General features: G+C 45.0%; 1 protein-coding gene across 1 annotated transcript; it reads right to left on the bottom strand.

Moving 5' to 3' along the window:
* Positions 1 to 14,377: 14,377 nt before the first annotated feature.
* Positions 14,378 to 15,706, bottom strand: LOC121291226 (glutamine-rich protein 2-like). The gene has a single exon (XM_041212306.1). The coding sequence runs from the start codon at positions 15,704 to 15,706 to the stop codon at positions 14,378 to 14,380; it is 1,329 nt and encodes a 442-aa protein (XP_041068240.1).
* Between the last annotated feature and the right edge of the window lie 1,037 nt (positions 15,707 to 16,743).

Below are 16,743 nucleotides of genomic sequence, written 5' to 3'. Positions count from 1 at the left end.
GCTGTGGTGGGGAAGAGACTGTTGTTCACCTCCTTGTAGATTGTGTCTTTGCGAAGAAGATCTGGAGAGAGATGCAGTGGTGTCTGTCAAAGTTCATCCCGAGCAGTTCTGTGACACAGGACTCTGTGCTCTATGGGCTGTTCCCAGGGACACACACCGAGACAAACATCAACTGCAGCTGGAGGATCATCAACTCGGTGAAAGACGCTTTTTGGTCTAGCTGAAACTTGTTGGGCTTCCAGCGCAAAGAGTTATCCCCGACCGAGTGTTGCAGACTGGCACATTCCAAGGTCCAGGACTACGTGCTGAGGGATACACTAAAGCTTGGGGCAGCTGCTGCAAAGGCACAATGGTGCCTAAGACCTTTCTGCCACAGTGCACCGAAGGACTGGGAACTGTGTAGAGCCCCTCGGGACGTACAGCTCAAAATGAATGTCTGAAAATGATTGTAATATACATTGTTTGTACTGATGCACCTTGTGATACATAGTGTAAAAGTTGAACCTGATTGTACTTTTGTAATGGTGATTTTGAAATGGTTTGGAATGTTGTTGAAGATGTTTTATGAATAAAGTATATTTTTGCAAAAAAAAAAGCTTTTTGGCCTTTTGGCTCAAATCAAATATAGTATCTGGCATGGGAGAGACCATGACCATGGTTGCTTCTGCATGTAAGTGTTTTTGTTATGGGTATCATTTCTTTTACTGGGAGTTTCAGCAAAGGCTTTTCTATGGTTGTTTGTTCTCCTTTGAAGGGACTTCAGTGCCGAACATTGGGAACTTAAAGAAGTGATGGCTGCAACCAGTCGAGCCCCAAACCAGGGGGTACATAACATCGTTAGGGTGGCGGCGAAAGACAGTGAAGGAGGTACACTCATTGACTGTGCCTTCTTTAATAAGAGAATCCTTTTGGAGTCGTGTGGATCTGAAGCCGCGGAGATCTACTGTCTGCAGGACTTCCCCAGTGCTGGATACTTCTCGCCAGGTATGTTGACAAGGTCAAAGACATCTTTGGGATTTGGACCAGCAAACGCCAGGTCAAGGTCACACTCAAGGCAGATGGTAAGGAAGCCATCCTCCACCCTCCTTCCAGCTTTGCTATCAGGGAAGCCATGGCTACCTTATCTATGCTGGGCATATCATGTGGCAAATCTGGTCATGTGAACATCAAGTTAAGCAAGATAAAGATCTGCTCATGACTCATGACATCCCAGACAGACCATGGATGTAGCTTGGAGTAGACCTCTTCACTCTCACTGGAACTGATTATCTCATCACAGTCGACTACTATTCAGACTACTGGGAGTTCGACCAGCTGACGTCACGACTACCAGTGAGATTGTAGAACACCTGAAAGTACACGCCAGTCGTCACGGCATTCCTGACATTGTGATGAATGACAATGGTCCTCAATTCATGGGTGCAGAATTCAAACACTTGATGAATGATTGGGAAATTTGGCACCACACATCATCTCCACACTATCCCCAGTCAAATGGAAAGGCTGAGACAGTGGTGAAAACTGCCAAAGGGATCATCAAATAATTGACTAGACCCAACACAGATGTGTACAAGACAATCTTAGAGTGGAGAAACACAGCTACTGAAGGCATGGAAAGTTGTCCAGTCCAGTAACTAATGTCACACTGCACCCAGACTACTCTTCCAACAGCTGAAAAACTACTGGGGCTGGAAGTATTAACAGGGAGTGAGTGACAAGATCAAAGTGAAACGATAGAGAGACAAATTTCACTTTGATAAAGCTGCCACATCGTTGCCAGAGCTGAGAGTTGGAGAGCCGGTCAGAGTGAAAATATTCAACGCACTCAACAGAAGTCAGCTCACTTGGCAACTTGGGAGCTGGTGAGAGAAGTTGTCACCTCGATCGTACACATTGAAAGTGAACAAGCAGCAGATACTGGATGAACAGCCAACAATAACTCACACATGTACCATAAGAAGAGTTGAACACTTTAAAGATTGTGTGTGGGGACAGATAATATTGGAACAGACTAGAAAGAACAAAGTTTTTTGTTGCTGCAGACTGAAGAAGAATCATATGGACTTGAAAAGTTAACTGTTTCTATCTCCATTGGTGATGACAGACCTGCTGAGTTTTGTCAGCATTTTCTCTTTTTATTAAACATTCATTGTTCATGTGTGATAATTTTCTTCATGGATTATGTCTGCGGAGTAACTTGCAAATGCTTCACCACATCTAGTGGTGGGAGGGTGCACTGCAACCTCACCGGCTTTATAATCAGGAGAGTCCTCTGACACAGCACATCCAGTGGGGGGGCAGGATGCACTGCAATGTTAGTGGTACCATCTTTCTGATGAGTTAAACCAAGGTCCCCATGTGCCATCTCAGGTGTATTAAAGAGATCCCATGACACTCCATCATAGAAAAGCAGGGGAGTTATGCCAAATGAAGGAAAAGAAAAGATGATTACAGAATTAAACCAAAATATTAAAACACAAACATACATCCCAATACCAAATCCATCCTTTGACTTAGAACCAGATAACATCGATTGGACAAAAAGCACAACTAATTCCATCATCAGCAGTTGGATGGAATTTTTTTTTATTCATTCAAGGGATTCGCTAGCTAAACCAGTATTTAGCATTAGGCCATCCCTAATTGCCCTTGCCCAGAGGGCATTTAAGAGCCAACCACATGGCTGTGGGCCTGGAGTCACATGTTGGCCAGACCATGTAAGGGTGGCAGATTTCCTTCCCTAAAAGACATTAATGAACCCGATGTGTTATTATGACAATCAGCAATGGTTTAATGGTTATCATCAGACTTTTAATTTCTTATTTTTCTTGAATTTGCTGTGGTGGCACTTGAACCCAGGTCCTCAGAGCATTACCTCTGGAACACTAGAACAGTGAGAATACCACTATGCCACCACCTCCCCCCAAAAGGAAGCCAAACCCTAGAAAAGGAGCCCCTAACTCCAAAGAAAACAATTATTAACATTGCCAAAACCCCACAATATTAAAAGAAAAAGTCCTAAACATAGGTTTAACTTGTATTCCAGTCATAAAACAGCACAATATACAAATTCAAACAAACTTAGAAAAATTAAACTTACAGACTTTTTCAGTGACTCCTATTCAGATAGGCTACCCTTCACACGCAAATCAGATTGGATTCCACCAAAATTTAAAATAAACTGAAAAATATTTGATTTAATCAAAGCAACTCAGTTAGAAGTAGGGAGGATTCCCCCAGAGGAAGGATAAACAAAACCTCACGAGAAGAGGAAAACAAGTAATTAGGGAACTAAAAGCCACCACAAATTTGTTACATAAGCAAAATACTTCAGATGCTGGATCTGAAATAAAAACAGAAAATGATGGAAAAACTGAGCAGGTCTGACAGCACCTGTGGAGAAAGAATCAGCGTTAATGTTTCGAGTCCGTATACCTCTTCTTCAGAGCCAAAGAGAAGTAGAAATTTGATGGAATTTATACTGTTTAAGGGGATGAAGCTGGATAGAAGGTCACCGATTGGTGGGGACTAAGGACAGATTAACAAAGGTGTCATGGCACAAGACAAAGGGAGTATTAATGGTAGTGGCGAAGACTAAAGAAGGTGTTGATAGTAGCTTGTGTTCAACGTCAGACCATGAACTCTCCTCTATCTTCACCCCTTTTAAAAATTCATTTTTATTTTTTATTTACTTATTTTTACTTTTATTCATTGTTTTATCCCTTTTTCTATCCTTTCCCCCCAAACACACCCCCCATGCTCCCACCACTCACCCCCAAAAGGGCCATCTGTCACTTATCCTTTGTTGTTCTTTCACAGAGTGCTGACCCTTGTTCTGCTATTCACATCCGCTGCTTTCTTACCTTTATGTTCTTCAGCCCTTATCACTACCATTAACACTCCCTTTGTCTTGTACCCATGACATCTTTGTCAATCTCTCCTCAGTCCCCACCTATCACTGATCTTCTATCCAGCTTCACCTACTCCACCCCCTTAAACAGTATAAATTCCATCACATTTCTACTTCTCTTTAGCTCTGAAGACGAGTCATATCAACTTTAAATGTTAACTTTGTTTTTCTCTCCACAGATGCTGTGAGACCTGCTGAGTTTTTACAGCATCTTCTGTTTTGATTTCAGAATTAATATAAAATCGGCTGACAAAATGTTATATATTGTTGTATTGTCTGTAAATATCTGTAAGGAGCTAGGAATAAATTAGCTAGGAACTAATTGTTATGTGTAAGTGTTCCACGAAGCCACATTTTAAGCTGTACTAATAACTGATGTAATATGCAACAGAAGCAGTTCAAACTGGCCCTTCTTTTGTACAAGGCAGCATGAAAAGTTAAAGATAAAGAGTTCTGACCTTTCCAAGCTTAAAGTGTGGTTATTACCAACACCTGGGAACCAAAAGACAACAAGAACACTTAGCACAAAGCCTCAACAGAAAATCCCAATTGCTGCTCGATCAACAAACATAGACATACAATCCCAACAATCATTGTTATAAGGGATCAGCAGCAATACCTTTTTGAAGCTTACAGGCAACTGAACAGTACTGATTACTGCACCATGTTAACTAAACCCATATATCAAGAGACACAAAAAGAAGTTACGGACATACTGCCACAATGTAAGGGTTCCAAATCCATCAATTAGAAACTGATGGGATACCTAAGGGGAGAGCAGCCACAACCTGGGAAATTTTACATACTTCCGAAAGTACGTAAACACCCAGACACATGGATAATACCAGGAAGAATACCTCCAAGTCGATCTACTGTTTCAGATTGTGGTAGTGAACCATAAAAAAATAGCAGAATACACTGATTCATTTTTAAATCCCTTGGCTCAAAAACACCTGAGTTATATTAAAGCTACATATCATTACATAGAAATAGTTAATTCACTGAGCATAACCCCTCATAACATAATCTTCACAGTCAATATGGAGAGTTTATGCAATAATATAGAGATGGATAAAGGTATTCACTGACCATAGCCCACCCGATGACATATTCTTCACAACGGATATGGAGAGTTTGAACACTAATGTAGAGATTGATAGAGCTATTCTGTCCAGCTAAAACATCTTCAAGAAATTCTCATAACTGGATAGACTGGATGAAGCAACAATCCAATGATTACATCTGGGATTAACTAATAGTGATTTTGAATTCAATAAGGAATATTATCTTCGAATCAAGGGTAGAGTGAAGGGTAAAAAAAATTGCACTGTTCTACATCAGTATGGCAGAATGGGAAGAAAGTGTTTTTAAAAATGTCCCAAGAAACCATGACGTTATTATGGATTTCTGGATGACATATGGGGAGTTTGATCCCATACCGAGTCAGAATTTGAGGGTTTTGTACAGATTCTGAATAATCACCATCCCTCTATAAAGATCAAAGTCACAACCAATAAAGAAAAAGTTGGTTTCCCCAGACACCACATGTGTTCAAACTGGAACAAGAAGGTAACAAACACAAATCAGCAACAAAAGTTATCTTTAAAACAACAGATACACATACACCTTGGCATTTCCAAAGCCACCATTCTAAACATACTTTCCATGGATTAATTAAATCACAACTGATGCGATTTCACCACATTTGCACAAAAAAGACAGATTGTGACCTTGTGGTTAATACCATATTCGCTGCATTCAAATTAAGAGGAGACACAAAAAGGTTCCTCAGCCACATTAAATCCAATTTTGGAGTAGATTAGACAACCATCCAAGATTAAATAAATTAGGCCCCAAAATACCACTTTTTGCAAGATATTGCAATAAGACCCAACACATAAATAGAATGATTAAAAATAGTGCTGAAAAATTAAAGGAAGGAATAGCCTCATTAAGCTATTATAACATAAAAACAGCCTTTCAAAGAAACAAGGATTAAAAAGATGTTTTGATTTGAAGCAAGACCCAGAGCACCACCCCGCCCACATTGTGGGAGTAAAGGCTGTTTAACATGCAAGCACTTAAAAGTCCCTAAAACAAGACAAATTTCCAACAGAGGAAAGACTGCCCTTATAAATCACAGAGTAACGTGTCAGCAACAAAATGCAGTCTATGCAAAATGATGCAAAATTCTATACATTGGTGAAACAGAAAACACTTTAAGAACTAGACTCACAGGTCATCTTAGTGAAATTAAAACCACAAAAAAAAACGATCAACAAACATTTTACGGAACATGGACTGGACTCTTTGGAAACTATAGGTTTAGAAACAAATAAAAAATGGTCTACATTGCCAAGGATGAGGAACGAACGTCAGTGGATTTCAAATTTAGCTAAAACGTCACCAAATGGTTTAAGTTAAAAATATTGAATAACAATCACAAGGGGCTGAGTGGCTGGAGGTTTTTCAGCAACTCCCACTGCTGCTGGCGACCTCCAGGCAGGTCATTCTGGGCGGTGACTTCAACTGCATCATCGTTGCGGCTGGACAATCCGGCAGGGCCGAAAGCAGATTGGACGCTACGTCCAGATCCCTGATGTAAACAGTAAAGGATGCCAAGCTGCATGACGTCTTCAGCAACCCTGCAGACAGTGCGCAGCCTAGATACACCTGGTCGCAGCCTGATGGGTCCATCCGTTCCAGGATAGATTTCCTGTTTGTGTCCCGTGCATTCGCAGTCAGATCCGCCGACGTCAAACCGGTGTTCTTCTCTGACCACTGCCTCCTACTGTCTGACCACTTCTCTGACCACTGTCACTTAGAGGAAGACCAGAGGGTGGGCAGGGGGGCATGGAAGCTAAACTTGCCATTGCTGACTCCAGAAAACATTGAGGAGCTCAAGAGGGATTACAAAGGTTGGAGAACCGTGAAACCCCACTTTGAGTCACTGACACACTGGTGGAAAGCGATCAAGGGAAACATCAAGAGGTTTTTCATCCTCAAAGGCACCCAGAAAGCCAGAAAGGAACAAAGGGAAATGTCCCAACTCCAGAAAAACATGCAGAATCTGCTCCGGCTGCAGTCGATGAGGGTCGATGTCAAGGAGGAACTCCAAGAGGTGAAGAGCCAGCATGCCTCGCTCTTTGCCTTGGAGGCCTCCAAGATCATCTTCCGTTCCAGAGTCCGCTCCGCGGAGCAGGACGAGACGTGCTCACGTTTCTTCTTCCAAAAGGTACACAGAGAGAGCTCTGTGATCAGCAGCCTGAAGGAAGAAGAAGGCTCAGTAAAGTCATCACAGTCCGACATTTTGAGGATCAGCAAATCCTTTTATGCCGGATTGTATGACGTGAAGCCCACAGACAGCACGGCCTCCCAGTCCTTCCTGTCCTCTATCATGGAGGTCTTAAACGACAGTACACGGGAGAGCCTGAACAAAGCGCTAACTCCTGACGAACTGACTGAGGCCCTTGAGTCCTTCAAGAAGAGTAAAACTCCTGGAAGCGACGGCTTGCCGGCAAAGTTGTATTCGGCTCTGTGGGACTGGATCGGCCCGGACCTGCTAGAAGTGTATGAGAGTATGCTGCTGGCCGGCAGTATGTCAGAATCCATGAGGAAAGGCATTATCACCCTCATCTACAAGCACAAGGGGGGAAGGGAGGAAATTAGAAATTGGCAACCCATTTCACTGTTGAATGTGGACTATAAGATTCTGTCCAAGGTCATCGCCAATCGGGTCAAATACGCTCTGGAATTGGTGATCCACCCTGACCAGACCTGCACTGTGCCAGGCAGGAAGATCTCTGACAGCCTAGCACTGCTCAGAGATACGATTGCCTATGTACAGGACAGGGGTGTGGATACCTGCCTCATCAGCCTGGATCAGGAGAAGGCCTTTGACAGAATATCGCACACCTACATGGTGGATGTGCTCTCCAAAATGGGGTTTGGGGAGGGAATTCACAATTCGATCCAAATGCTCTACACTAACATCAGTAGTGCAGTCTCTATCAATGGGTGGGAATCAGATAGCTTTCCTATTAAATCTAGAGTCAAGCAGTGCTGCCCTCTCTCCCCTGTCCTGTTTGTGTGTTGCATAAAACCCTTTGCTGAGTCCATCAGGAAGGATCCGGGCATAAGAGGAGTGATGATCCCAGGCAGTGGAGGCACTCAGGTCAAAGCCTCCCTGTACATGGACGATGTCGCTGTCTTCTGCTCGGATCCGCTGTCGGTGCGCAGACTGGTCCACATCTGCGACCAGTTTGAACTGGCCTCGGGAGCCAAGGTAAATCGTGGGAAGAGCGAGGCCATGTTCTTTGGGAACTGGGCTGACTGATCCTTTGTCCCCCTTCACTGTCAGGACTGACGGCCTGAAGGTGCTGGGGATATGGTTCGGAGGAACCAGGGTATGTGTTAGAAACTGGAAGGAGCGAGTGTCTATGGTGAAAAGGAAACTGGGCATGTGGGAGCGACGCTCCCTCTCCATTGCGGGTAAGAACCTGGTCATCAGGTGTGAGGCACTCTCGCTGTTGCTGTACGTGGCGCAGGTCTGGCCCATTCCACACTCCTGTGTGGTGGCGATGACCCGAGCCATCTTCCGCTTTATCTGGAGGTCGAAAATGGATCGTGTCCGCAGGGACACGATGTACAAGCCTCTAGATAAAGGGGGAAAAAACGTGCCCAACATCGCCCTCATACTGATGGCCACCTTTGTATGTGGCTGCATCAAGCGGTGCGTAGACCCTCGGTATGCAAACGCTAAGTGTCTACATGCTGAGGTTCTACCTGTCTCCAGTGTTACGAAGGATGGGTCTGGCCACGCTGCTGCAGAATGCTCCAAGTAGTTGGACCGTGCCATACCACCTGTCCCTCATGGGAAAATTTATGCAGAGAAACACCGTTGACCACAAGTCCATCAGGCAGTGGTCGGCACATAACGTCTTAAAGGCCCTGAGGGAAAAGGAGAGGGTGGATCCTGTGGGATGGTTCCCTGAGCAGACTGACAAAGTCATTTGGCAGAATGCCTCAGTGCCAGAACTTTCCAACAAGCACCAAGACGTAGCTTGGCTGGTGGTGAGAAAGGCCCTCCCTGTCAGATCCTTCCTACACGCCAGGAGTCTCACCCCCTCTGCATGTTGCCCTCGAGGTGGCTGTGGTGGCGAAGAGACCGTTGTTCACCTCCTTGTAGATTGTGCCTTTGCAAAGAAAGTCTATAGAGAGAAGCAGTGGTTTCTGTCGAGGTTCGTCCCGAGCAGTTCTGTGACACAGGACTCTGTGCTCTATGGGCTTTTCCCAGGGACACACACCGAGACAAACATCAACTGCAGCTGGAGGATCGTCAACTCGGTAAAAGACGCTCTTTGGTCTGCCCGTAACTTGTTGGTCTTCCAGCATAAAGAGTTGTCCCCTACCGAGTGTTGCAGACTGGTACAGTCCAAAGTCCAGGACTACGTGTGAGGGACACACTAAAGCTTGGGGCAGCCGCCACAAAGGCGCAATAGAGAAGGGTCGCTGCCTAAGACCTTTCTACCATAGTGCACAGAAGGGCTGGGAATTTTAAAGAGCCCCTCAGGCTGTACAGCTCAAAATGAATGTCTGCCAATGACTGTAATATTCATTGTTTGTACTGATACACCTTGTGATTCATGTTGTAAAAGTTGAACCTGATTGTATTTTTGTAATGGTGATTTTGAAATGGTTCGAAATGTTGTTGAAGATTTATGAATAAAGTATATTTTTGCAAAAGAAATATTGAATAACAATATGGAAACTTAGAAAAATTAATATTTTGTAATAAGTATCTGTTACCTAATGAATGAAATAGGTTTTTATCCACATCCAAAAATAGACAAGATAAACCTTACTAAAACTTCCTTCAAATTATTATGTAATTGTAGTTTCTGCCCCCATTTGAAACCACACAAATACACGTAACAAGATCCCAACTCCCATCTAACTGAAATTAGGTCACACATGTAACATTATCCCAGTTTCTCAATGACACACTCCACCAAACAAACACACTTAACAGAACTACAGCCTCAACTCTATTCTGAAACCTCCAAAGACCAGAAAATTCCAATTGCTGCTCAATCAACAAACATAGACACACACAGCAAAATCCCAACAATCATTCCCATAATCAAGCAAAAACACACATATGCACTGACACAATGATGTGACTTGTGCATGAATTATATCAATCTATAATTGCATCAGCTGATCAAACATATTGAATCGTTTAAAAAGGACTTCTAAAAGCAAGGTTAGATATTGAATTAAGGTGGCCTACACAAATCGACTGACATCTGGTGTTGCAAGTTGGCAAGTTTTCTGGAAAGTTCCAATGTGAATTACAATTCAGACATGCCCAGATATCATCATGCAATTTCACACCTGCTGATGTCAAGAACTACTTCATAATGATTTACTGAAAACGGTTTTGGACTTCATATTTGCATTTCTCTAAGGCTACTTCTCCATCAGAAACAGAAAGCCTACTAGGACAATAGTTACATGGTAAGATGTTTTTCCTATCTTGTCAAGATGGCTAATGGATATTCAGGGGTTAATAGCTGGGACTTTATAGAATCAAAACAAAAACCACAGTTTGGTCAGACATCAGCTAAGTAAACACCTCTGAAATCATTATGAGGAGAGAGAGAGGTCATGAGACTGAAGTATAACATTTTTTGAAATCTCTTTAATACAGCACAGAAGCTGCTAAAACAGGGGTAGTCTGGAAAAGCTGCCAATGAAGAGTAAAAGCTCCCTCCTCTTCTCTCCCAAGTTAAGACCCTATATCTTAAAGTTTAAAAAGTCCAGCACAGAGGTAGTGAATTTCCATCAAAAGGAACTTCATGTGCAAAAATGATTGACTTCTGGAAAAGACAGATTATGTTTTAAAAAGACAAATTGTCTCTGGAAATTATAGTTATATATGGGCTTCCACTCCTGGAGCTTCAAGATCACTATGAAAAATTTCTGCCACAGCCACAGATACCAGCAAAGGGCTCTCGTTTTTTTTTAACCTTTCAACATTGATCTTTAATTTGGCCAAGAATGTAAGAACCTGAGTTTAACTTGTAAATTTTGCACACAGGTATGTTTGTGTTTGCGAATGTGGAATGCAAAGGTTGAGACACGGGTTTACCTTTTTAAATATTTATATATCTATACCTGGGTGGATTTTTAACTCAATTAAAAATGAACCCCTTTTTTGTATTAAACTCAAGAAAGCCTCCCAGACTGGCTCCTTTGCAATCAGCATGTAAATGGTTAAGCACAGGCCATGAGTTATCCTTCTAAATTCACAAAAAAAAACGGTTACAGTGAGACTTCGGAGTGATATCATCAGGGAGTCAATTTTTACCCCTCTTCATGTGGCCATAACAGAAATCTGGGTGCTATCATTTGGAATTTGAATCCACAGACGACCAGAGCAATTTGAATCCACAGACAAGGAGAATAATTAGAAGTGGGAACTAATTCGCTGATCTATTTTAGTAGACACCTTCATTGCAGATTTAAATAGGGACCAGGGAATTTCTCCAAATATACCAAAATAAGTTAGGGTGATGCCCCACTCAGTTGAAGAGCCTCAGGGGAGTACAGAAGGAACTGAGCATCTACTTGGGGGAGCAGTGTTCCTGGGTTCGTGGAAAAGGTTAGGGGAATGGCCATTCCCAAAACTTCTTTTGAGAAACTACCCCAAAGCACCCCAAATGCTTGTGGAGATCACAAGGGGAATAGCAGTGAAACCCATGCAGGGTTAACCACTAGTGAGCAAAATGAAACAGAACAAGTTTTAAACATCAACTGGGACAGCACTGATGGAAAATTCACTGAAAGTGAAGTGCTGGGCACTAATCCAGAATCCTGCTGATAAAATTATCCACCATGCCAAAGGAATAAAACAATTTCAGAGCCCTAGTGCAAGCTGAATCTTTTCAAATGTAGACAGGTTTTGTTTGTAACCAACCACCTGAAAAGGAAAAGCATAGTAAGAGCGTGTTATCCAGAGTCTAACACAGTTTACGGTAATCTGGGTAAGAAGACCACAGTAGCACAGAACAGATGGAATTAGATGAAGAGTGTGAATGACTGTGCATTTGTTGTTTTAATTCTCTTAATAGTTAGGTGTCTGTAATGAAATGCTCATTGGAATTCATTCCTCTTGAGATGAAGGTTTCATGATGATGTGACTTGTGCATGAGTGATATCAATCTGTAATTTCATCAGCTGACCAAACAGATACTGAACTGTTCAAAAAGGACTCTTTTTAAAAGCAAGAAATAACATCAACTAAAGATGACTGCCACAAGTCACCTGATGTCTGGTATTGCCAGTGACCAGTTTCTGGAAAGTTCCAATGTGAAATACAATTCAGACACGCCACAACATTTCCTTCTCTGGAATTTCACACCTGAGTAGGTCAAGAACCACTTCAAAACAATTTCCTGAAATGGATGGATATAATACTTGCATTTCCATAAGATTATCACTCCAGCGGAAACAGAGAGTCTGCTAGAACAATAATTACATGATCTCATCAAGATGGATGATGACTCATTCAGGGGGTTAATGGCTGGGACATTACAGAATCTAATCACCCCAGTCATGAAGCAAAGTTCGTTCAGACATCAGATAAACAAACCCCTTCTGAAATCATTCTGGGGAGAGGTCATTGTGACTGAAGTAACCACTTTGAAATTGCATTAAGATAACACTCAAGCTGGTAAAGTGGGAACTATTGAGCAGTCTGAAGAATCTGCCAAAGGGGCAGTAATACTCTCTCTCTTCTCTCATCTCCCAAATTAAGGCCCTATCTCTGTTAGTTTAAAAATCCAACACAGAGATAGTGAATTTTCATTGAAAAGAACCTCAAGTACAAAAATCATTGACTTTTTGGAAAAGGTGGATAGGTTTTAAAAATAAATTATCTATGGCAACTGCAGTTACATGGGTTTCAACTCAACTCCTGGAATCTAAATGAACCTGGCAAAGCTTTTGCTGCAGACAAGGGCTCATAAGCAGTGAACTCTCAATTTTTTACCTTTCAACATTGAACTTTAATTTGGCTAAGTAATGATCTACATTATAATCTCCCAAATCCAGTCAAACCCCCATACAATCTAGAGTCAACCCCCCACAAATCAAGAGTCAACACCCTCCAGCCCCGCTGACAGTCCAGAGTCAACTGCCCCACAAATCCAGAGCCAATCCCCGACAAATTAATAGTCAATCACCCCAAAAATCCAGAGTCAATCCCCCCAAATCCAGTCAACCCTCCACAAATCCAAAGTCAACCCCACCACCCCCCCCCCCCACAAATCCAACGTCAACCCCCTCCACAGCCCAGAGTCAACCCCCACAAATCCATAGTCTATCCCCCACAAATCCAGAGTTAACCCCCACATATCCAGAGTCAACCCCACATATACATCCGGAGTCAATCCCCCCCAAATCCAGAGTCAATTCCCCCCAAATCCAGGGTCAATCCCCCTACAAATCCAGAGTCAATTCCCCTCCACAAATCCAGAGTAATTCCCCTGAAATTCAGTCAATCCCCCAAATCCACAGTCAATTTCCCCCACAAATCCAAAGTCAATCCCCCAGACTGGGATTAAAGCTGGGATAGGCAGATTTCAGGTCTCCCAGGGGATCAGGAACATGGGGAGGGTGTGGAAAAGTGGAGTTGAAACTCAAGGTCAGCCATGATTGTAAGAAATGGTGGGACAAGTTCAATGGGCTGAATGGCCTACTCCTCCTACTTTTGTGTTCCTGAGGGGCAGGACATTTTAAAGGGGCAGTAAGGTGAACACTCAAACGCCATGGGATCCGGCAACAGGGGAAGGAAAAGGTCTGATGTCCTAACGTCAAAAACTTTAGGAATTTGCAAGAAATTAAAGATGAGGGAATAATCTCAGGATTACTTCCCATGCCGGGCAATAGCGGGGAGAGGAAGATGAGTACACGGCAGATTCACACGGAGCTGAAGAATTGCTGCAGGAAGGAGGATGTCAGGTTCCTGAATCAGGAGGGACCTGTTCAAATGAATGAGTTGCACCTCAACAGAGCTCGGACCAAGAAGCTCGCGAGTAGGTTAGCTGGTGTTATGGGGGACGGTTCAAATTAATTTGACAGGGCGATGGGTAAATTATTGCTCCTTCCACCAGGATCACTGAAAGAAACATTTCCCTTTATTCAAGTTGACTTTCCAATAGTTGTTACATTGAAATGCAGTTTTAATGACACCTGAAGCTGGGAATGATACACGACATATCACCCAATGTTAAGGTCAGCCTGACACTGCTCCCTCCCCACTCTCTTATTATTTTACAGAAGCTGCACAGATTCCCACATGGGCCATGAGGCACTTTACAATCAGATTCAATCATCCTGGGTTTTTTTTTGGGGGTCTTGCTGTTTCCTCCGGGTCTGTGACAATTCCCTTGTGTTCGACTCTCAGCTGCAGGTACCACTCGGCTCGGCTTCACCCGGCACATCTGCGCCCGGCTCGGCTTCACCCGGCACGTCCACACCTGGCTCTGCTTCATCCAGCACATCTGCACCCGGCTCGGCCCTATCCAGCACATCCACACCCGGCTCGGCTTCACCCGGCACATCAGCACCCGGCTCGGCTTCACCCGGCACATCTGCGCCTGGCTCGGCTTCACCCGGCACATCTGCGCCCGGCTCGGCTTCACCCGGCACATCTGCGCCCAGCTTGGCTTCATCTGGCACATCTGCGCCTGGCTCGGCTTCATCTGGCACATCTGCGCCTGGCTCGGCTTCATCTGGCACATCTGCGCCTGGCTCGGCTTCACCCGGCACATCCGCACCCGGCTCGGCTTCATCTGGCACATCTGCGCCCGGCTCGGCTTCATCCGGCACATCTGCGCCTGGCTCGGCTTCACCTGGCACATCTGCGCCCGGCTCGGCTTCACCCGGCACATCTGCGCCCGGCTTGGCTTCATCTGGCACATCTGCGCCTGGCTCGGCTTCATCCAGCACATCTGCGCCTGGCTCGGCTTCACCTGGCACATCCACACCCGGCTCAGCTTCATCCGGCACATCCGCACCCGGCATATCCGCACCCGGCTCGGCTTCATCTGGCACATCTGCGCCCGGCTCGGCTTCATCCGGCACATCCGCACCCGGCTCGGATTCATCTGGCATATCGGCACCCGGCTCGGCTTCATCGGGCATATCTGTGCCCGGCACATCCACACCCGGCTTGGATTCATCCGGCACATCTGCGCCTGGCTCGGCTTCACCCAGCACATCCGCACCCGGCTCGGCTTCATCCGGCACATCTGCACCCGGCTCGGCTTCACCCGGCACATCCACACCCAGCTCGGCTTCATCCGGCACATCTGCGCCTGGCTCGGCTTCATGCGGCACATCAGCACCCGGCTCGGCTTCATCCGGCACATCGGCACCCGGCTCGGCTTCATGCGGCACATCGGCACCCGGCTCGGCTTCATCCGGCACATCCGCACCTGGCTCGGCTTCATCCGGCACATCTGCACCCGGCTCAGCTTCATCCGGCACATCTGAGCCCGGCTCGGCTTCACCCGGCACATCGGCACCCGGCTCGGCTTCATGCGGCACATCGGCACCCGGCTCGGCTTCATCCGGCACATCCGCACCTGGCTCGGCTTCATCCGGCACATCTGCACCCGGCTCAGCTTCATCCGGCACATCTGCGCCCGGCTCGGCTTCACCCGGCACATCCGCACCCGGCTCGGCTTCATCCAGCACATCCGGACTCGGCTCAGCTTCACCTGGCATGTCTGCATCTGAATATCACATTCATCCCACATTTATAATGTTCCTTTCACATAGTGTAAAACATCCCAAGGTGCTTCACAGAAGCGATGACCCTGAGCCAGACAAGAAGATATGAGGATGTTAAACCAAGGCCCCTCTCAGGACGATGTAAAAGATCCCACAGACTCTATTTTGAAGGAGAGCAGGGGAACTCTCCCCAGTGTCCTGGCCAATATTTCACTCTCAGCCAATCTCACTGAAAACAGATCATCTCTGATCATTATCACATTGCTGGTTGTGGAGACTGACTGCACACAGAGAGATCCTGAGGTCGTGAAAGGCGCTATGTAAATGCAAATTCTGTCAGCTGCAGCCCAGTTACTGTGGTTAGCAGGAACAGCATCTTCTTCTCCATTGCCATAATTAACAAGCTTCAGCCCTGAATCTGATTAACATCAGCGATAACTGCAGAATCGGAGCAGTGCAGTCACGTGTGAACTCGCTGGTGGCTCAGCAAGTGAGATGATTGTGTGAATCCCTTCCCACACACGGAGCAGGTAAATGACCTCTCTCCAGTGTGAAGTCGCTGGTGTCTCACCAAGTTCCCTGATCGAGTGAATGCCTTGCCACATGTGGGACAGGTGAATGGCCTTTCCCCGGTGTGAACTTGCTGGTGGCTCAGCAGGTTGGATGATCGATTAAAACTCTTCCCACACATGGAACAGGTGAACGGCCTCTCCCCATTGTGAACTAGCTGGTGTCTCAGCAGATGTGATGACTCAGTAAATCTCTTCCCACACACAGAGCAGGTGAACGGTCTCTCCTCAGTGTGAAGGTGCTGTTTCAATTCCTTAGTGCTTTGGAAGTTCTTCTCCCAGTCACAGCATTGAAAAGCTCTCTCACTGCTGTGCTGTCGTTTATGTCTCCTAAAGCACTTCTATCTGCCTAACCAGTAACAGTGATGTATTTCATAACAATGTAAAGTCGGAACGGTCTGTAAACTAGTTATCACTATGTAGCACATAGTCTCCACAGGTGGGATAACTGGTTAAACCTCT

This window comes from Carcharodon carcharias, chromosome 19 (genome assembly GCF_017639515.1).
Source record: "Carcharodon carcharias isolate sCarCar2 chromosome 19, sCarCar2.pri, whole genome shotgun sequence".
Lineage (NCBI taxonomy): Eukaryota > Metazoa > Chordata > Chondrichthyes > Lamniformes > Lamnidae > Carcharodon > Carcharodon carcharias.
Note: the sequence above shows the minus strand (reverse complement) of the source record. Positions and strands in the feature narration are given on the sequence as shown.

What these genes read in the sequence shown, in the direction of transcription:
- LOC121291226 (XM_041212306.1), bottom strand. Translation starts at nt 15,706, where the DNA reads ATGCCAGGTGAAGCTGAGCCGAGTCCGGATGTGCTGGATGAAGCCGAG.